General features: G+C 42.2%; 1 protein-coding gene across 4 annotated transcripts in view; it reads left to right on the forward strand.

Annotated features, from left to right (window-relative positions):
- Ctnnd2 (catenin delta 2) overlaps positions 1-25,337 on the forward strand; it is an 804,341-nt gene that overhangs the window by 744,297 nt on the left and 34,707 nt on the right. For all 4 annotated transcript variants that reach the window (XM_085676585.2, XM_087896972.1, XM_087896974.1 and 1 more), the window contains 2 exons: positions 17,158-17,368; positions 22,156-22,240. In XM_085676585.2, the coding sequence (XP_085532711.2) occupies positions 17,158-17,368; positions 22,156-22,240 (296 nt within the window). The remainder of the gene's footprint in view (positions 1-17,157; positions 17,369-22,155; positions 22,241-25,337) is intronic.

Below are 25,337 nucleotides of genomic sequence, written 5' to 3' on the forward strand. Positions count from 1 at the left end.
GAAAAGTTATGGTTTTCTGAATAATTCAGAGAAGCAGGCAAATTAACAACTCTACATGGCTGTGGTCTGTAAACTTCTGAATGGGGTGGGGATTCCGGGAAAGAAAAGTACAGCACTTCATTAAAGAACCAGTGATTCTGCTTAGGCCTTTAGCATGGCCCGAGGTGAGCCCACCTTGTCATGATTGCCCTTTAGCCAGAGTGACTGAATCAGGCCAGCTGGAACATTAGGTCTCGACCCAGATCAGACAGTGTGTCCTCTTGACCAGGACTGTTCTCTCTAGGCCTGGGAGGCTCCGAGTTTCAGTTCTCTGCAGTCTGGAAGGAAGTGTACGTCCCCAAACTGCTGCTTCATAACTGACAGGTAGCCTGACAAGACTGAAGGAAAGCTACGCCTACATTGATTCTCTGGTTGTGGCTAGAGGCTGAGCATTCACCCATTTCAAGTGCTTCTTACATGTTTACATCACTGAGATGCGTGGTGGAAAAGGACTATGGGAGTTGACATAAGAGAGGCATGATGGGATGGCAGTGCTTATTAAATACATAGTGTTCTGCCAGAAAGATGATTCAGAGGGTATAGGTGTTTCCAACACAAACCCAGGGACCTGAGTTCGAGTCCTAGAAACCACATTTAAGTAGAAGGAGAGGACCAGTTTCAAAGTTACCCTCTGACATCAGTCTCTATGCATACACACGCATTCTAGGAAAAACTAGAATTTTTAAAGTACAGATGTAACTCACAGAGAACCAATCAGCAACAACTATGGTTTTTAAATCACAGTTTAAAGCTGTGTTTTAGTCACTCTTAGCGCATGGCTCTTATTTGTCTTCTGAATGAGGCCAAAGCAACAAAATTTTAGCCTGTCAAAGATTATTTGTGGAGCTGAAAAGTAACAGGCATTCCTGCTTTAAGTTCATAGAAAGCAGGCACAGCGGGAGCTATAGCTTGAAAATGCTGGGGAAAGTGTGAAATGACCCAACTCTTGGAAGACTTACACGGTACCCCCGGTTACTCGAGGGACACTGTGATACACTGGACACACTGGCTGCTCAGGATCTGATGTCAGCATTTTTCTATCCTGGACCTCTAAGAGATACAGACTTATCAAGGGATGTCCTAAGTCCCTGACACTGAGCACACACAGTGTGGTTCATGTTCCTGTCAGTGAAAGCAAACACAATTGTCAACTCCTCTGCCGTTCTTACCAAGTTCAGCAGAATGGCCCAGGAAGCCGCCCTGGGTCTCCATTTCTCACAGGTTCTTTGCCTTGCCAAATTCCTTGCTGATTTCCTATCTCTCATGCAAGATTCTCATCAGCTTCAGGCAGCCGTTGTATCTCTGCATGTGCTGTCCCCCCCAGGGTACCGATTGGCAGTCTGGTCATTGAGCAGCCTAGAGACAGCAATAGTAGTTAGCAAAGAGCCTTTTGAAGACCTGAGGAAAAAATCCACAAGACACTATGGGCAGCTTACACGTGTGGATAAGGTCAGCTCCTTTGCCTTTCTTTGGTGGAAAAGGTCATGTACTCTAAACTTACCATAGCAGGGAATTCAGCTACCATGATTTGAACTTGCCAGGCTTCTAAAGGCAGAGGCGTAATAGCTATTCTGGTACATTCATGGTCACACATATCTGTGCACTCATGTATGTGTGTGCATGTGTGCACATGTATGTATGCATGTGTGTGTGTTGGGGGGATCTTTGTGTACCCTGATTGGAAGCTGACAGCCCAGGGAAGCTGAGACAGCAGGATGTTCTGTGTGAGTGTTGAAGAACTTTTTTTGAGTTCTAAATTGGAAACAAGCTCAAAAATTAGAGTCTGGCCATTTTCCGCCTGTTACTAATGGAAGTTCTGAATGGTGCCTAGAGTTAGCGTTCTGTTCTCCTGCAGGAATGATTTTTAACACACCAGCCTCCAAGGTCATTTATTATAGAGAAGATTCTGGTTTCCTTGTCAGGTGGCTGAAGACTATGGGTCTGTTTTGCCTCAGAGTCTGACCATTGTCCATTGATATGTTTAGCCTTTCAGTGGAGAAGCATGAGAGATTCTTCCCAGAGCTGAGGACCGGACCCAGGGCACTGGGTTATCTAAGCAAGCACTCTACTTCTGAACTAAATCTCCCACCCTGAGAAGTCAGGTTGATGGCAACAGAACTCTTATTCTAAAGTATTTTATATTAATTTTAGTTCCACTTGTAACAAAATTAAACATAGGCATTTTGAAATAAATTATGCCCTTGCTCTGAGTGTCTCCTCCCCTGTGTTGTGTATAACGGACCTGCCTGTAGATGTAGAGAGAGGACAGGATCTTAGAAACAGAAGGGCCAGGCCAAATCAGTGCAAGCCCCTGACACAGCTTAGGGGCTCAGTCTGCCTCCTCTTGAGTCCCACCGTGGTGGACACTGGGGAGTGAGTTTCTGGTGGGAAAGTGTTCATGGTGTCTTGGAACATAGTGCATGAGTCATTAGAGAGAAGAAGTACAGCGCACTTAAAGAAGTGAGAACGTGCTTCCAAGTCTTAGTAAGTAAGGAGAAAAAAGCCCACACTTAGAATTCCAGGGCTGCAAAATACACACCGCATTTCTATAGCCTAAATCATTTTTAAAACCAACTTGTAAGAATACATGTAGAGAAGACCCACATTATTTAATTTCTGTGACTCTTTCTGTAAGCACTGTCAGGTCCTGCTATGAACCTGGTGCCAACGACGCCTCCCTATGATTTGTGAGTGGTTATCTATAATGCCACAGGGGCACAGCATATATCTTCAGTAAGACGAATTGATTGTAGCTTACAGTTTCCCTATTTAAATGGAATAACAACAAAGAGATATAAATGGTAACGCATACTCCTCTTAAGGAAAAGGCAGGGTTCATGGTAGCTTCATAAAACTGATATGAAATCTGGTTATTTACTAAAGGTATACAGTGCGGCAAGAGGCATAACCATGTGGCTGTAGAGTGTATGGTGCTTACAAGCTTGAAGAATTTCAGGGCACCTTGCAGATGAGGGGCACACACACACACACACACACATACACACACACACACACACGCACACGCCTACAGTACAAGGGAAGATACATGGGCAGTAACTTGGGGCTTTCATATATCTCAGTGGAATCCCTGGGGAGTTATCACAGTGCACTAAACAAGTCTTAATTTTCATTCCTCAGGTTAAAAGTTTTCCTGCACTTTTTGGAACTGGCCACTGTTCCAGTACATGCTTACACACTTATTTTCTTGCATGGTTTCTGTTCCTGTGCATGCTTACACACTTATTTTCCTACGTAGCTTCTCTTTCAGTGCATGATTACACGCTTATTTTTCTGCATAACATCTATTCCAGCGTATGCGTACACATTTATTTTCCTGCATAGTTTGTGTTTCAGTAAGTATTTGTACAATTATATTCCTGGATAGTGTTTAATCCAGTGCTTGCTTGCACACTTATTTTCCTACATAGCTTCTGTTCCATTGAATGATTGCACACTTATTTTCCTACATAATGTTTGATCCAGTGCTTGTTTGCACACTTATTTTCCTGCATGGCTTCTATTCCAGTGCATGCTTACACACTTAATTTCTTCTGTGCAAATGTTCGCGTGTTTACACTCTGTGTAGACAAGTGAGGAGGAGTTGCAAGCAAATTGTAGTGTGTCTGTTAGCACCAAATCACATCTCCTGTCTACCCTCTGATGACGCCAAAAAAACCCATGAGGCATGAAGTGCCCAGAACTTGTGAGGTTACTGAGCCAATGAGAGGAGTACAAAAGAGACACCAGGACACTTAAGTCCGTGACTTTCGGAAGGTGAATTATCTACCACCTCTCCAGAAATTACCTGGTCCTGCCTCAGACTCTCTGGAACCATTTTCCTTTACAGATGGCACTTTGATTCTCTCTGGACACATTTAACAATGCCTGAAAATAGGTTGGGGCCCAAACAGTATAAACAGAGGCCAGCCATGCATAGGACAGTCCTCACCATCATGCATGATCCAGCCCCAAATGTCAGTAGCACCAAGAGTATCAGCGATAGACTAGGGGCCACCAAAGATCTTAGATATCTCCTGAGAAGCCTTCTCAAAAGCGCTACCTGTATTTAAAGGAGATAGATTATATCCACCTAAAAACTCTAGTCACAACTGAAAAATCCACTGAACCTATCATGTTATCCAGCCAGATGACACAATTTGTGTCTAAAACTTGATCCTCTTCAGATAACATGGGATCAATACTAGAAGGGCTGAGGAGGGAAAGACTGGCCACAAGAAAATATTCTAGAAACAGTTATGTGGCTTTTAAAAATGACTCTCTCTTTATAGTCATTCTTGCTAGTTTCATAGGCAGCACAAGGTATACTAACAAATGCATGTTTGCAGGAATCTTTTTTTTTTGGTGGGGGAGATTCTTTGCGAGCTGGAGGACATTAAAGAACCTTCAGCACAAGCGAAAAGGAAAAGAGTTCAGATCTCCAGAACCCAGGAAACACTGGGTGTGCGTGGAGGCTCAGTGTAACTCACCTGAAAGGTGGAGGCTAATATTCCTCAGAGCAAGCTGCCTAGGGAAACTCTCTATGCTGGTGAGCTCTGGAATTGATTAGGAGACTCCGAATTAATGAACACAGTGGAAGAGTACTTGAGGATGAGCCCAGCATTAATCTCGGGCCTCTATATATACTCTTGTGCACCCCACCCTGCAAACACGTATGCCCACATATGTGCAACCATAATACACATATGCATACACATACATATACAGACACACATACATTAAAAAAAGAAAAGACAAACAGGATGCAGCAGACAACATAATATTAAATCTGAACTACCATTCAAGACCACCTGAACACCATCACTTAGAGAATGAATTACACTTGAAGTAGATTGGTGTTGTCAGGAACTGATGTGTCTCATTGCCATGAAAAGTCCTAAGTTTTTAAAATATTTTAAATGCCATATTCTGTAAGTCTTTGAAAGGCTTGAAGAATAACTATCTATCTGAAATATATCTCTAGAAAGCCCTAACTAACATGATTACAAGCTTGACTATTATAGATGACTATCTATTAATCTGTATTTCTTAATTATACATTACATTTTTAAATGAGCTACACAAATACAATATCTTAATGAAGAGCATAAATATATATATAACAAAATTGATCTTAAATTTGTGTCAATAGATTAGGATTCATACCAATGCAATGTGTTCATCTCTATATCATATCCCCCTTTAAATGTAAACAAATATTTATAAATGATATTTGGGAATTTGGGCATAGTTCTCTCCAAAATGCTTCCTGCTTTTTGTTGGATGAAGTATTTTTTAGGTGTTCACAGACCTTTCGTATGGTCTTGGTTCATCAAACCACATTAGTCTGGAAGGAATACACAGGTTTTCATCCTCTGTGGAAACAAAAGCAGAACCTCTTTTCGAAAGCAACAAATCCTTAAACCCAATTGAATTTTGAAATCAAGATACCTTTAAAATATATATGTTGGTTTAGCCTAGCAGCTCATACAATGAAATGTCTCTCTGTTCTTAGCTCATTCATAGTCAAAAATTCAAAGAAAACACAACAATGTACATAATCCAAACTCTGTGTATTTTCTATCTTTCCATGTCTTTTTTTACTTCCTTAATCTATGACTGTGTGTAATATTTTATATTATAACTGTCTATACTCTTTTTCCTACGCCTACTTACATTTATCCAACATTGTGACCCATTCAGAGGTCTTTTTCTTTAGTCTGTCTTTATCGCATATCTGTAATCCTTTTCTGACTAGGGATGCTTCTTAAAATGCTACAAACATGGCATGGCTAGGACGAAGGCTGCTGTGCCTTTTGGCTCTGCCCAGTCCAACATGGCACAGGGCCATTCACTGCTTCTGCGACTGTCAGGTGGGAGTCATCCTCACCACCTCAACTCAGGTAAGCATTTGGCCCATGCTGCCACCAAGTCACTTGCAGCATGCTGCCCACAAACCCCATGCAAGTTCTTGGCCTCCTGAAAGAGCCAGAGCTCGTGCTAGCAGCGCAGACCAGGAAACGACTGCTGAGTCTGGAAACCTCTTATCGGAGCCACAGTGCTCCAGCTCGCTGACAGAAAATAGAGCCCTTCTGGGAAAAAAGAAGTGTGCTACAAAGAAGTTGTGCTAAACTCTGTTAGTACTAATTTCTGGAAGGTCAGGAGAGGATAGTGTATGGGATCCACAGGAGATGTGGAGCTACCGCTGAGACAAGTTTGGGGGAATGGAGTCTCCTTGGGGAAGAGAGAGAGCAGAGAAGGTCTGTGGGCAGTCTACCTGGTCTTCTGGCAGGCATGGCCTGAGATTGATTGTCTGCCCAAGCTGGGAGCTGAGACCCAGAGATAAGACAATCCCCTCCTGGTCTGTGGGATCCACAGGAGGCTTGCACAGTGGGGAAAGGAAGCTGCAGTTGATGTTCTGTTGCCTAGCTAGGGATGAGCCTGAGGGATTGGGTCAGCTGGGGAACAGAGAGAGCAGAGAAAGTCTGCAGGCATGCTACCTGGTCTCCTGGCCCAGATTTTTCAAATATGCTTACAATGTCGTATTGTTTTTAGTGTAATATATCAGGGGCTGTTCTGGAATGCAGAATGTATGTTGAAAATACTCTTCTAATATGAAGATGCCCTACTCACATTTGGCTAGTAAGAAGTTTGACTTTCGGGTTCGGTTTTAATTTGTTGGTACTGACCATTATCATTAGATAATGACAACTCAACTATTTGTAGGCCAAAGTGCCAGCTTTTGCATGATCCTTGCAGGTAATTATTTCCATTGCTGCTCTCTGGCCAAGCATGTTGAAATGCACTTGGGAGAATGTCAGGGCAGTGTGCAGTACACACTCAGTGTCCATGCTTTAGAACGTAACGCTCCTAGGGTGTCATTCTTACCAGCCTCGAGATCAGTCAGAAGAATAAAGAAGGGCGGAGCCAACTCTCCACTGTTCCCCAAATATCCCCTGGAAGATGTGAGCCAGTCACTCCCAGACTTCTGTGATTGACAGTGTCACCACCCCTTGCTTGAGCTCCACAGTGAGCAAGACAAATAGACCCTTAGCTATTTCAGAAACGGACTGCATAGATAAGAAAGCTAAAACTCCGAGTGTTTGCTGGGCTTTGGAACAACTGAGCTGCAGATACCCAGGGCCTAATATTTTTCTGCTTTTTTTAATCTTCCATGCAATCTCTCCCACTCATCATGTCTTTCTCCTCCTCTGCAGCAAGGGAAATCCCACCACAATAACGAAATTGCCAAAGGACTGTCCAGTGCCTTTTTCTTTCCCTAGAATTTTTCAGTGTTAAATATTGCTTGTAATAAGTGGGTTATCAGCTGGACTCGGATCTCATGTGGAGCCGTTTTGATGGAAAGGGATTAGCAAAAGCAAACTTCGATCTGTTCTTTGTCCCCAAAGCTCATTTTTGTTTCTGTTACATCTACGTGGTCTCTCATTTATTCTTTCTCTTTATATCTGCTTCTCAGTAGTTCATAAAATTGTTCTAATTGTTGCTGTTTTTTTTTAACTGCACCACAAATACAAAAACTTTTAAACTCATCAAACACAAATCCAATAAGGTTTCATTTTTTTCGCACATATCAAAAGCCTGCAGCGTATGTGCCGGCAGATTAATAATGCTGGCAGTGCCATTCAGAATGTCCACTGTGGTTAATTCACAAGGAAGTACTCGATATTATGTGGCCCAAGACATTTTTGAAGTTCATAGGAACACGGTTTTTGCAAGCTAGGGAATTGGGAGAAATATCTAAAACATAAGCCAACTGTTATTAAAATAATTTTTCAATATCTTTGAGTTCTAATGTTCTTTCTCTCAAGTTCTACGTATTGCAAAAATATGAAAAATGGTGAGAGTCTTTATCATGGAAAAAACGCCTAATATATAAGTGGGCAGAAACTACATAGTAAGCTTGATGTAAACTTCAGGTTCTATAAACTTGTACTAATAAAGAAAAAAAGAGTGGATAATGGGAAGTTCCTTTTTGTCTTTTGCTTTAAGCAAAGGAGCTCCTTCATTTAGCTGTCAACTTGTTACAGCCCAAAGTTTTTTGAGGGAGTCTCAATTGAGGAATTGCCCTGATCAGATTGGCCCGTGCCTTTGTCTGTGAGAGACTGATGGCTGACGATTGCTGTGGAAGGGCACAGCCTATGGTAGGCAGCACCATCCCTGGGAAGATGGGCTTGGGCTCCATACGAAAGCCAGCGGGGTAGAGCAAATAAAGGATTAGTAAACTGCATTCCTCTGTGGCTTCTGCCTCAAGCTGCTAACTTGGATGCATGCCCTGACTTTCCTTAACTGTGACCTGGAAGCATAGAGGAAATAAATTCTGTCCTCCAAGAGTTGTTTGGGGCTGGAGTGTTTTTATCACAGAAACAGAAACGCAAATTCAAACACAGCTATTGCTTTAGTTAGAAGAGGCTGAAGCCAACCCCTCAAACCATGACTCTTAATTAGGGTTTCTATCGCTGCAGAGAGACACCATGACCATGGCACTTCTTATAAAGGAAAACATTTCATCGGATGACTGATAGTTCAGAGGTTCAGTCCATTATCATCATGGTGGGACATGGTAGCATGCAGGCAAGCTTGGCGCTGGAGAGGCGACTGGGAGTTCTGCATCTTGCACAGGGAAGAGGAAGTGGTTTGCCTGACTGGGCGTGGCTTGAGCGTATCTAAGACCTCTAAGCCCACCTCCACAGTGACACAGTTCCTCCAACAAGGCCTCACCTACTCCAGCAAGATCATACCTCCTAACAGTGCTCCTCCCTTTGGTGGCCGTTTTTTTTCAAACCACCAGACCAGGATAGGGGATTATCCCTGAAGGGTATGGAGAAACAAGTGTTTCAAAAGATCTGGAGACATGGTTGAGTCTGGTGGCCTGTAATTTATGATCCATCTTGTTTTCAAAAAAGAGATCAAGCAACTGTCCAGTCAGCACTACCACCCCCAACACGACCCCACACCACCTCATCAGAACGCCTGTCTCCTGAGGCCAACTGTGGCTGAAAATTTTCTCTATGCCTCTGGTCCCTGGACCAGTTTCTCTCCAGCTTGCTAGTTCCTGCAGCTGCTTACAAAATAATTGCTCAGAGACTAATATATTAAGTATAATGGTTTGGCCAATGGCTTAGACTTCTTACTAGCTAGCTCTAACTATAAGTTAACCCATTTCTATCAGTTTATATTTTACCACGAGGCTCATGACTTGCAGGTAATGTTCAAACCTCTTTCTCCTTTGGCGGCTACATGGTGTCTCCTCAATTCTGCCTACTCTCTCTCTCTATCTCTGTTCTGATTTCCCACTTAGCTTTGCTCTGTTAAGTAAAAGCTGACCAAAACAGCTTTATTCATTAACCAATAAAAGCACTACATATACAGAAGGACCTCCCCCATCAGCTGATCTCTGTGCCCGTGGGAATATATGTCATCAGGCCACGTGGTATTTTATCTCACAGCGCTCACAGTCTGCCATCTTGTTTCCACAGTCAGGGGGATTCCATACATTCTTATTTTTATTGATATTAACTCACATTGCTGTGAAATTTTAACATGTTTGGTCGTAAAGATCCAGGAATGTATAGAAATTGCTGTCTAAACATAAGAGTGGGTAGCAGAAGCAGCAGGGGCTCCCTAGAATCATAATTATCAAGAAGCGTTGCATGTTTTCTCTGCTCACACAAGTTAGGAGAAGCCTGGGTTAAGGTTATTTAGCCAAGGAGCTGCCTTTTCATGTATTAGATAGTTTAGGACGTTTGCTTTTCTAACTTGAAGTAAACATGCTAATAATATCTTGAGACAATGCCTTAGAGATCGAGTACAACAGTTTCCACATTCCGACTACATGAACCTGTTTTAGCAACATCTTGTAGCAGTTATGTTCCCAAGACTTTTCTTGGAGGTGGGTGGCTGTAGTGGAAGGAAAAGCATGAATACGATTCTCAGAGGTCAAAGCACTCATTGCTGCTACATTGTGCGTTCTGAGGGTATATCCCAGATGTGGATTAGTTGGCCAAGAGACATCAGGTTGTTTGATTTTGTCCAGCCATCAGTTCACAACAGCGTCAGAAAGGAATGTCCAGCATACCAGTCATGAGCTGGCACTCTGATGAGTGTATGGAATCCCCGACTGAATAAATGATGATCGAAAACTGTCCCAGCAATTGAAAGGTCTAGCCTGGGAAGGAGCTTGAGGGAAGGACTGAGGAGGGTCATAGCGAACAGGAAAGCTCCTCCATTTGAGACTTGCAGGTACCGAGATGCAAGAGACAATCTGTCCTGTGTCATTTCCCTTCTTGAACTGCATTTGTCTTATACGTAAGTTGGAAATTGTGTGTCTCCTTTCTGGACCCCCCAGGGCAATGCAAAATCAAAGTGACAGTCACAGACATGAGTTTTCTTGAAAAGGTGGGGCCTCTGTGTCATGCCAACGATGCAAAGTCGCATATTCTTCTCTTAAGTAGCCTTAACGGAAGCTGTCCCCCCACTTTGGCAGTGTGCAAGTCAGTTTGCTAAACCAAGAATGAAAAACTGTGATTTTGAAATCCATCATTAGGCTATTGTTGTACTCAATATACTTTCCCAGTGTGCTCAAGTCGGACTTCATTCCTGAAATCAATTTTTTATTATGGAAATACTAACTCATTCTCCTAGGGCAGACTATTGTTTTATGAAATTTTTATCTTGGGAGAATGCTTGGCTCTTGATAGATATCAATTCTAACCAAAAAGAAAAGATCTTCCATATGTTTTTCTCTCCTGAAGCTATAATTAGCTAAGTTTGAATTTGATCACTTCTGCTAAAATTAGGCGATGAGTTGATATAATTATTTTGAGGGCTATCATACTTAATATTTAATCAAATTAGCTGAATCCTGTTCAAGTGTGTATCAGCTGCTTGCATCATTTTCAATATTTCTGAAACTCAATTCATTTCTAGCTCAGAAAAGTACGACATCCAGCCTCCTTTTAATTAGCTGCCATCTTTATTTTTAGAATGATTCTCATGCTACTTAAATGTGCATAACCTCACCGCCTTCTTCCTGGCGTTTCCACTCATTTCCTTCCAGTCCTTGACACTCAACAGTGTGGGAATTTCTCAGATCCAATTCAGGGACTCCTCTGGATGGAACCTCGAGGTGTCAAGAATACAATTCATCTTGTATTCTCAACACATGAGGAAGGTTATTTATTGGGGATGAATAGCTCACAGGAAAGCTGCATACTACACGGAATGAACATAAAGGCTTCTGCCTCACTTAGTATTACTTCTTTCTCAAGGGTTAGTCACCCTTTGAATCACTCTCTCAGGCCAGCGGCTCATCAGTTCTGGCATGGAATGTAGGTTCTTGTATATGTTATAACTCGGTACTTGTTTTGGAAGCCACAGTTGCTGGATAAAGCAAAAGAAACTATAACCTGTCTTCTAGTCTGTATCTCAACCTCTGCTCACACTGCCATCAGATTCCCTACTTCCAAAGGATCCCTCCTAATCATGCCCCGCCTCCACATTTTTCCTCCTGTTAAAAGTCTCTAATCAAGTAACAGATGCATTAAAAGAAAAAGAGCATTTAAAAATAATTCATCTCTGGCGATATCTGTTCCAATCTACCACATGCGGAGCGGGTCTCCTGCTGGAACGGGATCTGGTATGGTTCAACCAAATGACGGCTCTTGTCACTGCCGTTTTCCACCTGTGGAGGGAGAGCTGAAGAGAATGCAGCAAGAAGAAAGGAACCGGAAAAACGTGATTTTACCTTCACAGTGAATATCAGTTGGAGATGGCTCCCCCATCAGGCACATATGTGTTGGGAGAACTGTTTCCTTGCAGTCATGCATCCTCTTTGCCTCTTAGATCTAAACCCTGTGCCGAGCAGTCGATGGCTAACACAAAATGAACTCAGCAGTGGTTCTGTAGACTTCTTGTCTCATATTGCTTCATTTGGATGTTTTTGTTTGGTTGGTTTGGGTTTTGTCCTACTGGCCTTTTGCTTGAATATTGATTATGATTTCCAATTTTGTGTTTTATGGTTTTGTTTATGTGTGTGACTTATTTTTATTTCTTTTTTAAAATTCCAATTTATTTTTTGTTTGTTTTCTACAGGAGAGAGAAAGGACTTAAAGTTGGGTGGGTAGGGAGGTGGACAGGATCTAAAAGGAGTTGGGAAATGATGATCAGATAATTTATATGAATTTTTTCAGTAAAGATAAGAAGAGAGACTTTTACTTATGAATCATTAGAAGGGATCCAGCCTTAATAACTGGTGCCCATATATGGAGTGAAAGAGTGCACGTTTACCGTGATGTATCATGATGATGTTCACACTGTACTGAACAAACAGGCTCATCATAGGATAACCTTGCTGTCATCCATAAGGATATAGTCCATGTCTGAGATAAAGTTGGTTAGAAGCCCAGAGCAGGGATGTAGGCATGTGATGGTGTGTTTATTTTGCTCTTTGTCTCTTCTTGCTTCTTTATTCCCTGAGCGAATCTCCTGTGCTGTGCTGTGTTGATGTTGATGTGCATGCTGCCGGGGACAGACAAGCTAGGGACTGGTTTTTCTTACTAGTCTTCTCTCATACTGAAGTGCAGAGGCCACCATAGATGTCTGCTTAGCTCTATTGTTTGTGACCATTTGATGACACAAACATAGACTCAGACATAGCCGGCAGGACTGAACCATTCAGAAAGACTTCTTTGTGGTTAGCAAGGTGAGAAGTGTACACAACAAGTCTCACCAGTTAGCTTTTTCTCTTGGTGGAAGTGCTCCATTCCTTTTCATCTCAGCTACCAAGGTCAGAACACAGAACTTTCAGGAAGGAACATCGCCTCTTCCAAGTCTCTCCTCCATTGCCTGCTTCAGGGATTCCTCCAGGTTCTGAACTCACGTTTTCAGTGATCCCAGCCATGCTACCTGTAGGGCTGAAAACCCCTAAACCATGTAGCATGAGCCAAGCCAGTGTCCTGGGAGGAGGCTACAGATAACCAATTTCACATGCAAAATGTTCTAGTTCCTTAATGGCCTTGTCATGTCTAATTAAATTTTATTTGCCTTTAAATGTAACATAGCTGGTAAGGTCATGGTTACAGATTTTATTTACCTGATTACATGCTGGTGAGATTCAGACTCTATAACTAAGGAAAGTACACAGATAGAAAAGGCATCAATACTTTTAAAACTGTTACTCTGAGTTGTTTTAACTCAGGCTGATCAGTGTAAGTCGTTACATTTCCAGGCGCTGTTGCCATAGTAGTCATTGTCATCGTTGCTGATAATCATGTGTCTTAGAAACTTTCATAAGGATCTTTTCAATGAACTCTGAAGGATTCATTAGAAAAGGGCTCCATTTGAACAAAGTGTCGTTCCAATTTTACAATGTAACCTGTCAGAGGAGGCAATAAAGACAGGGGAAGTGGAAAGAAGGCTTTTATAATGAGCCTCATTTGAAATGTGATGTCAGCCACAGTTATGTGTGTTTCCCTTTGGTCTTAGATCTTTATTTTATTGATCTTGGATTAGCAAGCCATCCAGCTTCTCCGGGTGGTCTGATCAGAATCTGAATGAGCTGTAGGAATCCCGACTCCTGCATTGTGTTGATGATGTCAGTTTTGACTGTCAGCAACAGCCTAGTGTTTCTCACTGCGTGTGAGCATCCTGTAAACAGGCTTCTACTGAGATACTTTTTTACAAAGGCACAGTGGTCACCCACTGTGGGTCTTAGGCAAGCATGGGAGACCATCAGGAATCCCCTGCTACCAGCAAAGCTGGGTATCTGCAGTTGTGCACCCATCCTAACCAGTGATACCAAGGCTGTGACACTTGTCCTAACATGGGAGTTAGTTAGTGACACATGTGAGAGCAAGCACACTTGGTATAAGCACAGAGGCAGACACGGGAGGGTGTGAGACAGCTCCAGGCCTTCTGCTCATCCATCCAAGTGCACTCCAGGATCCCCAGCAAAGGAAATGGCTCTCTGATGCCTTTGTACTAAAAGGTTGCATTCTTTAAAGAGAAAAGAACATATGTCTCTCTAAAAGACTATAAATCATTCCTGACACCTGATCAGGATGAGGATACTGGCCACAGTAAATGGAAGCTGAGTTCTCCTTTTGTTCCCTGGTCAACCATTTTGTATTGTTGGCTTAATTGTTTCTCTTTGTCATCATCACCATCATCATCATCATCATCATCACCATCATCAGCATCATCATCACCACCACCATCATCATCATCATACTGTTTCAGCCTGGCCTCTAACTTTATGTCAGTCTAGGATTCTAAATGAGAGCCATCACACCCAACTCTTGTGTCAGACTCTTGATAAACAAGACAGATATCACCACAAATGTTACATCATATAAGAATCTGCAGACCGCCATACATATCTAAAGTTTTGCATCCCATATTTCCTAAGGTGCTTTGGTGTCTAGGAAACTCCTAAAATGTTTCACATTGCTTTGGTTTTTTTTTTTTACTTTATTTACTTGCTTATTTACATTTTATTAGCTTGATTATGGGGTGTAAATTTGGAGAAGGCACTTTCAAACACAGTTCTTAAAGGACGCAAGACATGGATGTTAACCCTGAGTGGCTAAAGACAAGATACTCTAATAAATCTGGTTTGATTCAGAATGGTATTTAAAACAAAGCAGTAGCGGCAATGATAGCAAACTCATCTCACCCATCTATTCTTTTCCTCTTTTTATTTTTATGTTTTTCATTTTTTTGGTGTGTGCAAGGATCCTTTGGTAAATATTAAACTAAAACATTCAACTATAGAATTTTTATCAGTGTTCCCTTTGCCCACTGGCTGAGACACAGAAGGGAGACAGGCTACTGAGTAGGTACTCATGAAACCCAACACAAACGTTACAGAAAAGCTGTGTCTCCTTTAGGCTTTGCAGATTGGGAGGCTATGAAGAAATCACACATTCACAGTTATACAACATAGGTTCATTTATTTATTAATTATTTAGAGACAAGGTCTCAAGTAGTCTCGGCTGGCCTCAAACTTTCTGTTGATGCAAGGATGAATAACCTTGAACTTTTGATGGTTGTGGCCCACCTCCCAAATGCTAGAGCTCACACCCAGTATTTCGCGCATGCTAAGCAAGCCCTCTTCCAAGGAAGCCACATCCTTTGCACCTGGCATTTTTAAGCCAAAGCAGCAGCCCAAGCAAAGAAATTCCGCAGATAAGTCTCTTCTTAACCATGGCAATATTAAGGTCACAGAACCAGTCTTCCACACTCAAAGTGAGAATGTCCCACATCCTCGATGGTTGAAGTGTCTCTCAGTCCTCGTCGTCAGAACTTCCTGCATCACTTCCCTTACGGAGGCAGGGAGGAAAGGACGCGTCCGTGTCCCTCCATCTCCTTTCGTCCATGGCTGACAGATTGTCTCGCGGTGGCTTATGATAGAACCGCAGGCATGCTGAGCTCGACAAGAAGCAAGCTCCTCGTCAGAGTTGAGTTGATTTAACGATAAATATATCAAGCAATTTGCTATGAAGACTATCCACACACAAAGCATCCTCTGCAAGCCATATTGAATGCTGTCATTAGAAAATAAATACGCCACTTTGGGGGGTGTTCAAGTCAAAGCGCTTCCTTCTCTCAGACACTTCCTCTACTGTCATCAACTGAATGCAGACGCTCTTCTATTTCCGTAATTTAAACATCAGCATTTTCTGTCCGTGCTAAAATAAGGATAAGAGCAGATATCAAAATATCATATTACAGAGCCCTATGTTTTATTTATTACCACCTGGCACTAAGATACTGCCTATTCCCACGGGATTCTTTCTCCTGCCCCGCGTTCCCACACACTGGACAGTTTCTCAGCAGAAGGAGGTGTCATTTAGAGGTCTGTTGCAGGCAAAGTATTTCCTGTAACTATTAGAAGCTGGCTACATATGTCTAGTCCTGGGGTGGGAGGTAAGTAAGGGACCTGACTTGGAACACTTGCCAATTCCACCCAAAATAATTCAGGGACAGCAGACTTTGCTGCAGGCTCTTGTTTACTTCCAGAAGTAAATTAAAGGAACAGAATTGAAAGCTGTGGGTGGGATGCATTAATTGTCCTGTTGGGCTGTTGGTAAAGTCTAAAGTGCTTTGTATTCTAAAAACACTCCATAAATCTGTCACTGTAAGTACCTTTATCATTGGGAGAGGCAAGACCGGTAATGATAAAGTGAATTAAGTAAGCAAAGTTGGGTTTTATTTTACTTTCACGCGAAGAAAAACATGCCAGGTTAGTTAAGGCTGCATTACAGAATCGTGCAATAAAAGCTCATCGGAGAGACAAGGTGACCCGAGCACACAGGCTACTGCATTAGACAGTTTGTCAGGGTCGCCTCCCCTACAACTGCTGTTACATTATAAAGATCCCAGTCTAAGTTCGTGCGGTTGTGCCCGTCACCATACATTTTCTTTACTTCCGGGGATATCAACATGGCATCTGTTGAAGCTACGTTCTTTCTTAATTATGGAATAAGTGCTTTCCATGAATTTCCTCAGTTCATCGTTAAGATAATCTTATAGATGTCGTGTTCTTACTGTTCTTGCTTTAAAATCTGAAATCAGTGAAGATTAGAGCCATAAAGTCACTCCCAAAGAGAGCCAGTCCTACATCTATGGACGACCAGACCCTGGGCCTTGACTGTGAGCAAGTGCAGTTGGTCCTCAGTATTGCATAAGCCTCAGCCAGGACTCATCCACCTGCAGATCGAAATTATTTGATTAATATTCATGTGCATTAGTCATGTGCAGAATTTGTAGTAATATGACGTCAACTGCTTTTACGCAGCTTTGACATTGAACTGAGTCAGAGAAGTGATTTAAAGTGTGAGGACAGATGGACATGTGCTGCTTTGTGTGAGACCCGGGCTTCCATAGATTTGAATATCCACAGTGTGGTTGATGGTGAGGATGTCCTGAACCCAGTGGCCGTCGGTGGGCAACCTTCCTGTACCCTCTACGTACAATCTCCCTGCACAGAACAGGCAGTGCCTTCCTGCGCCCACTTTTCCTCCTCTGTTCCCAGCTCTCCGTTGTCCCTCTCCTTCCACCTTCACCTTCCCTAAGCTGTTCCCTTCGTTTTCTTTCCTAAAGGCAAATACGCCATGCGAGACCTGGTCCACCGGCTCCCTGGAGGGAACAACAGCAACAACGCAGGGAGCAAGGCCATGTCAGATGACACCGTGACAGCCGTGTGCTGCACCCTGCACGAAGTGATCACCAAGAACATGGAGAATGCCAAGGCCTTACGGGATGCTGGTGGCATCGAGAAGTTGGTCGGCATCTCCAAAAGCAAAGGAGATAAGTAAGTCAAGGGGCAATATGGTCTTTGGGTTGGAGTATGTCGGGAGCGGCATTGCCTTTGCATTGGAGTAAGTCCGGGCAGCATTGCATTTGCATTGCTAAGAAAGACTTCACATCCCAGCCTCCAATCTGAGTTCCTTCACAGGGCAGCCAACCGGTTTAGTCTGAAAACATGACATTATCTCCCTGCTGTTATTTCTCAAATGTGCTTGCCAGTCCCTGTATCAATGGACCCGTATCCTTAGGTTCTGTGTTCCAAGTCATCACACAGGCGTCTTCTCTGTGTGTCCTTCCTATGGAGTCAGAGAGAACTAATTCTACTCAAGTCTACTTCTTTACCCGCTGTGAGGTTCTGGGCAGGTCATTTGCTATGGTCTTGCTTTCTAACCTAAAACTGAAGGCAGGCCTGGCGTGATACCCTTCCTGGAATCGGGGGTCATCAAATCTGAAAGGATAAATAGGAATTCCCCGGGCAGAGAGGCAATATTCCCTGTGATATAAGAATCAAGGGTATCTTACTGTATGCAACTAAAAAAAAAATAAAAAAGTAATAAAAAAAACTTCATCAGCTAGGATGTTAGTGTATCAGCTGGTATATCAACCTTTACAGAAACCTTCACTATCCTTAATTAAATTTTGTCTTCTGCAAGTCCCTCAGTGTAATCAAAGAAGATTAAATGGGTAAACTTTTTATTATCAAGGGCCTGCCGACTTCTTGTCTTTTCATTCCCTGCCTCCCGTTCCTTTACATCTAAATTCTAAATAATTAATTTTTCTTTTGTTATTGAAGATGGTGAGGAATGCTCTTTGAGACTCTCCGGAAACTCTGTCTCATTATTTCATTTAACTCGAGATATTGGCAATGTGTTATAAAAGTTTCGGGGGGAGGTTTTTAAATACCCTGAGCTTCTTAAATAGGTTCGTTCAGCAATTCAGCATTAGAGTTGAATATGTTCTTGTGTCAAGGGGTGAAGCCCATCAGACTCAGGCAATTGTGCAATGTAGATTTGGGACTTGAATTTTATACAGCGTGTGATGTTCTGTCTGAAAATAAAACATCATGGTTCACAGCCAGGAAGCTATGTAGTTTCCTTCTTCATATAGCTCAGCAGACCTGTGGGTCTCAAGGAAAAGAAATGCATACTTCCCTTGAGCATTGTGAGCCCAATATATTGTTGCTGTGACTACTTTTCCTTACGGCAGATACGCTTAGGAGACACAGTAAAACCACGGTTGAAAGGAGCACTCTATTTGCTTGTACTTATGAGACATCCCAAGGTTAAAGTACATTCTCCAAATTTAAAGACAAGAAAACTGGGGGTGGGGAGGGGGTGGCGGGGTATCTATCAAGTCCCTTGGGTTGTCCTGAGTTTTTCCACAGCAGTAACTGACACTCAGTGGGCCTTGAGTACAAAAGATGCTGTGGTCAGACTTACAGCCAAAGAAAACTATTTGGTGAAACTACTTTGAAAAGTCTGTTTGGAGAAATCACCTGTGACATCTTGCAGCTCTTCCGTGGTGGGTCTGAATTATCCTTCAAGGTGTGGCCCAGACTTGGTGGTTGCAAATGGGCAGGTGTTTTTCATCTGAAGGTGATCTCAGGGGTGTCCTTTAGTTTGACTAAACATTTCTTCATAGACAGCTACTCACTTCATCGAATTCTTCCTTCCTCTTGTTTTACTCTTTGTCAACAGTCTGGAATTATGACTTTAATAACAAGTGTTAAGTTGAACTGAATCAGGTCTCTCACAATTGGAGTTCTCACACTTAGTCAGCCCTTCCATTTTCCATGTGATTTGTCTCTTTGGTATACGAATATCCTGACTAATTGGAGGATCAAAACAAGGTTTTCATTACCTCTCGCTTCCTACCTACACTTCCATTTATAATTGCTTTTCACTGCTTTTGAAACAAAATGAGACCAGGAGAGCTGCTCTGATTCTCAGCGTGAAACTTGTATTTGTTGCTCAGTCCTATGGTGACAACAAGCATTGGGATTCCCTTGAAGCTCTTGATGTGTTTTAGTAAACCAAAAACCTTTTCAGGAGCAGAACTTTGGAGCTCAGGAACCAATAGCACAGTAAAAATATCAGTTCATTCCAGTTAACCTATACAACTATCACAAATATGTCCACACGAAATTGTTCTTAAAAACTTGCTTAAAAACTTGAACTAAGTTCAGTTCAAGTCTGATTTTTACTTGAAACAGCATGCCAACAAACATGGCAGAGCAAGCAAACAAGGGCATAGAACAAAACGCAAATGTGCCTAGCTGCGGTCCTCAAGTTTGAAATACTTTTACATTTTACTTCGAAGTATGAGCAAACCTAACCATGCAGTGATGGGACCACAGTGCACCGGAACCACAACCCCTATGGTGTTGGGAAGTCACTCCGATGTGACTGAGTTGTACAGCCACGAGAAACTGGGCCATCAGACATCTTCAACCACCCCGGATTTGACAGCTCCCAGGAAGATCAAAGCCCTGTGTAATTGTTATCAACACTTATAGGAGCGGAGTGCACACTGTTCTGAAGTCTGATGACTTACTATTTTCATATCATTTTTAAACATACACTGCAGACATTCTGTCATGTCCATCTGTTCCAAATATCTACTTTCATGATTTCAACAGTTGTATGGGAAATTGTGTTGAATGTGTCATTGTATTTATCATAAGGCAGAGAAGCTATTAACAATCTGAATTGTTGCTTGTCAGTATAGAGCTGTGTGCTATGGCTCGGGTTATAATCACTTAGGAACATTCAATTTTTCCAGTCCTTCCATTGACAGTTACAGCTTTTCAAGTGGATATTTTTATGATGCTAGTCAGTGGAGGGATCAAAAGGAAAGACGAAGAAGAGGGCAGTGTGCCTTTTGACCTTCATGCTGCTATAACACCATGCTATTCTGGCATTTTAACTGAGAAGCTAACCTGCTTCTCATACACATTCACAGTCTTATTTTGTAACTAAAGAAGAAATTGAAACAAAAAAAATTAAACTGTGTCTGAAAAATTTTTCATGCTAAATGTGTCCGCTACACCACCATTACCTGAATTCTAATAATGTTCCTCCAGGGTTGCCTGGGCATTGCCAGAGACAAATTACCAAGTAGCTGCGGTAAAAACACAAGAGTGTTTAGTCTTTGTTTAACCTTGGTTATGCAAGGCCAACCGGGGCTCTAATCTGTATCCTTGAAAAGGTTTACATTCTTCTAAGTTACAGGAACTTAAAACTGTAGCTGGAGCATAATACTATCATAAATTATAGAATAATTAAACATCCATTCATTTTAGTGAAATAAAACAAATGTTACCTTATTGTAGCTAATGTATTAATGTATTACAAACAAAAAAAATGGAATACGTAGGACCTCATTTTTGTTGTTGTTGTTATAATACAGCCAAAGTTGGGTTGTTTCTCAGAAACAGGTAGCTGTCACTGTTGCTCTTCAGTCAATGGATGCAGGAGCTTTAACCTTAGTTTGTGTAAATTACAAACGTGAAGACCCAGAAAAACAGCGGCCATGCTATCTGCGTGTCCTGCCGTTTCATGACTTTATTATAGAGTGCCTGTCATAGATGTTCATTTATTTCAGCTCTTAAATTCAAGCCCACCCCAGCCAATCCACCATCTGCTTCCTTTGCATTTCAAAGGCCTTTCATTTCAAATATGTCTTTTTATTTAACATTTTGAGAATTTCATACATGAGTTCTGTATAATTCCACCCTCCCTCTCCCCCTTTCAAACTCCTCATCCCCCAACCCCTCTCAAATTCATGGTCTCTTAAGACTCCTGTAATTTTTATTGGTGTGTATTGGGGGGAGACCTTCATATTGGGGTGAGACCTTATGAGATGTCAGCCCCCCATCCACATTGATTTGTCCCCTGATGTTGTCATTGTGAAGGCCTAGCTTAGGCCGCCTTTGTTGAGATTCCATGGGTACAGCATCCCTTTCATTGTTAGAAGACCCTACCTAGAAGTAGGTGTCCTGGTTCTTTGATTCTTTGGGAAGAGGGGACAACAGAGGGGGTGTAAGAGTCAAAGACATCTTTGGTCTCACTTCAGAGACTTGTCAGTGGCCCTGTCATAAGAGGAGTCAGATTCTGAACTCTCATTGCTTTGGAGGCCTTATTACTTGGTTACAAGAAAAAAATTTATATACTATATTTATGGGTTTCTATGGCATTGATCCAAAAGGACCAAACTTGAGGGGCACACAGGGCTTCATAGATTCTTGTTTACGAGCATTCTTAGGTATCCATGTTAGGGTGTGTGTGTGTGTGTGTGTGTATGTGTGTGTGTGTATGTGTGGTATATATGCTTAGCATCCACAGGCAACAGAAGCAGTTGCTTGTGCTCACACAGGCCAGTGTGCCAGCCCCATACCTGTACCTGTGCCCTAGGAATATGGCTGTCTCCATTCTTCTTATTCCCCATGTGTGGCCTAACACTGCTGTAAAAAATCCCTAGACTCATTCAGTGCTGCAGAATCACTTTTTTTTTTCATATTTCTCTTCCATTTTGTAGAATTAGAAACTATATCTGTTTTCACCCTGAGTGTCATGGTTCAGGTGTTTGCGTTTTGGAATGTCTTTGCCAAATTCTAGTGCCCTCCTGCGGTCACCTTCCAGATGTGTCATTGAGAAGAATGGGACTAGGAAAGCAATAGTCTACTGAAGAGAAAAACCCAGAGGATGTGGGTTTTGTTCTCTTCTGACGAGACAATGTGCTTCCAAACTAGACGCCATTGGTCACCTGCATTTCCTGTCTTTTCTTTACCAGGCACTCTCCAAAGGTGGTTAAGGCTGCATCTCAGGTCCTAAACAGCATGTGGCAGTACCGAGATCTGAGGAGTCTCTACAAAAAGGTAAGGGCTGCTTTTTTCCTTTTTCTGACCTGAGGTTCCTGAGCTCACAGGTTTTAGGGCCAAAGGTGCCAAATATGACCATCATAAGAAGCATCCCAGCTACAGTAAGTGTTTGTTCAAAAGTCTTGGGACCTGAAACAGGAAAGAGAAAGATGCTATTCGTATACAGCATGTGAGCCTTCTTGACTAAACAGATCTGAACTTATCTAGACTTACACCAAATCATCTTTTTTTGATTCCCTAAGAGTCTATAATTTCTTTTCAAATTTTTAATTTATCATCATCATTATTATTACTAGTGTGTGTTTGTGATGTACATGGGCACATATGCTATGTTGTACATATGGAAATCAGAGCACAACTTGTGGAACTGGTCCCCTCTTCCACCTTTATGTGGGTTTCAAGAACTGAGCACAGGTGTCAGGACTGACTCAGCCAGCACCTTTGCCTGCTGAGCCATCTCACTGGTCCCTGTGAGTTCTTTTATTTTCAGATATTCATTTGCTTCTTTATTTTATGTGTGAGCATGTGTGTATGAGTGTGAATGTGTCTGTGTGTGTATCTATGTACTCCTCGTAGATGCGGGATACCACAGAGATCAGAAGACATCGAATCCCCTGGATCTAGATTTCCAAGAGATTGTGAGCCACCATGGGAGCACTGGGAAAGGAAGGAACCAGGGTCATCTGAAGACTAAAGAGAGATCTGAGCCTCTGAGACACCATTCCATCCTCTTCTTCCATTTCTAATTAACACATAATACATACACATATTTAGAGAGTACAGTGTGCTGGTTCAAAACATGTATTTATTGGTTATTGGCCCACTCAAGGTATTTACCTCATCCATTCTCTTAAGCATGTATCATTCTTTATGGTTAAAATTTCAAGATTCACCCGTCTAGCCATTTTGAAATGCATAATTATATATTTTGAATAACACTAATTCACTTTGTAGGAGGGGGAAAAAGCACTGTTTTTAGAGCTTGTGTATTCCAAAGTAGACCCAAAGGTCGTAAATTTAGAGATTTTGAAAAAAAAAATTTAAAGTATCAACAAATTTGAACAAGTAATTGCAGAGAGGACACAGGAAAAATAAACAGCTCAAGAGAAACTGAGGGAGTCAAAATATATGACGGCCAGAAAAAGTCACCTACACGATGCAGAACCTGCTCTGTGTTCCGGGTCCTGATGATGTTACTACATGGTTGCCCAGAGGACAGAGAAGGTCTGCCTGGCCTCCATAACCACAGGAGGCTTGGCCTTCGTTCTGTGTGCTTGTGAGGCAAGCAGGAATTCATATTTTACATTTAAAAGCATCTTCACTCTCCATGGGGATCAAAAATAAAACCTGAAAAGTACCACTTCTGGGGATGTTGGTGCTGTCCGTCATGGCTGGGTTCCGTGAAGAAAGGATGCTTTAGAAGCTGGTGGTCAGGCAGGCCTTCTTTGTTTGTTTGGTTTGCTTTGTTTTTTGTTTTTTAGACAATAATTTTTATTGAGAATTTTATCTAAGAGCATTGCATCTCTACCACTTCTACTCTCCCTCACCCCCTCAGCTCCTTCTGTGTCTTCTCACCCTCTCAAATTTATAAACTCGTCTTTAATGATTATTGTTACATGGATGCACATATTCTTAACAATACCTTCCAGGGGCTGTTTTTTGTTTGTTTGTTTGTTTGTTTTTGCTATTCCTAGCTAAGCATGTGGGGAAAATTTAAATGTCACTAGTAAGCAGAGATGGAGGACATCATAAACACAAGAATAACACTAGGGTTCAGAAAGAAAAAGGCAGGCTGGAGAAGGTGGGTGACTTCCTTCTACCATGGCCAAGGACCCTCCTGCTGAGAGAGCCTGCACCAGCGCTGACATCCCTCATCACCAGCCCCTGCTGCCTGCAGCTCCCTGGGCAGGGGTGTGAGGGCGCACACAGTGTCCCACATCAGAAGGAATGAGACCCATCTTGCCAGAGGCACATTTTGTCTTTCTCTAAGCCTGTAAAATATTTAATACCTGGCTCTCCTGTTTTAGTCTATCTTTAGATTTCCCCAACGGCCCTTCTTCTTCCCTTAAGCACTCAGCACTTTGCACTTTTAAGTTTATAAAATTTAACATATGCATGTCTCTTTCCAAGTTTTCCTGTGCTTCTAGACATGGCGTTTAGAACAGAGATCATAAAATTAGGAGTTAGGGACTATATCAGATTGGTGATAAATCTTTCTAAATATTTTCCTCTTAAAGATGAGCAAGTTTTCTGCTTTGCATGAAATTCAGACCCCCACTCCCCCATGGTCTCTGCTCAGCTCCTTCTTGAAGCTAAGTGAAATCTCCCTTATAGCTGAGCAGTGGTGACACACGCCTTTAGTCCCAGCACTCAGGAAGCAGAGGCAGGTCGATCTCTGTAAGTTCAAGGCCAGCCTGGTCTATAAGAGCTAGCTCCAGGACAAATAGGACTGATACACAGAGAAACCCTGTCTTGAAAACAAAAACAAAAGAAAGAGACAAAAAGAAAAAAAGAAAAGAAATCTCCCTCAGAAAAGGTCGTTGAACTAAGCAGGGGAGAAGACATGACTGAGCTAAGCAGGTGGGCAAACTTGGTGTTGCCCCATAAACTGGAGTGGAGCCAGCAGTTCTGAGCCCCTGGCTGAAGGAACTGCAGGAGGCCCTGCCTTACAGGAAGCACTGGCTCACCTCCCAGGTCTTCTGCTCCTCTGCTGTGCACCTGCTCACACTGTGTGCACCGTGGGAGAGCAGCTCTGAGACACCCTCAAGCTATTTAGTGAATGGCAGCGCAAGCTTTTCACTTTAGGGCCATTTTTTCCCCTCTGTTGCTAGTAGAGTTCAAGAAGTGTAATTGTCTTTGTATTTCCACAAGTAGACGAGTGTGTTGACAGAAACTTAATGGAGTTAAAGCTCAAGAGCTAAGTTGGTTTAAAATTACGTGTTTCATATGAGCACATTCAAGAAAGATAGGCTGGAGAAATCAATGTGATGTTTTTCGTTGGTCCATGATTAAAAAATGTTGAGAAAGAGTTGTTCTTAATCATTTCCAAATTATGCAGTTGTGAAATGAAACAGGGACCTCTGAGCTCAGTGTC

Source organism: Myodes glareolus, chromosome 15 (assembly GCF_982192425.1).
Source record: "Myodes glareolus chromosome 15, mMyoGla1.1, whole genome shotgun sequence".
NCBI lineage: Eukaryota > Metazoa > Chordata > Mammalia > Rodentia > Cricetidae > Myodes > Myodes glareolus.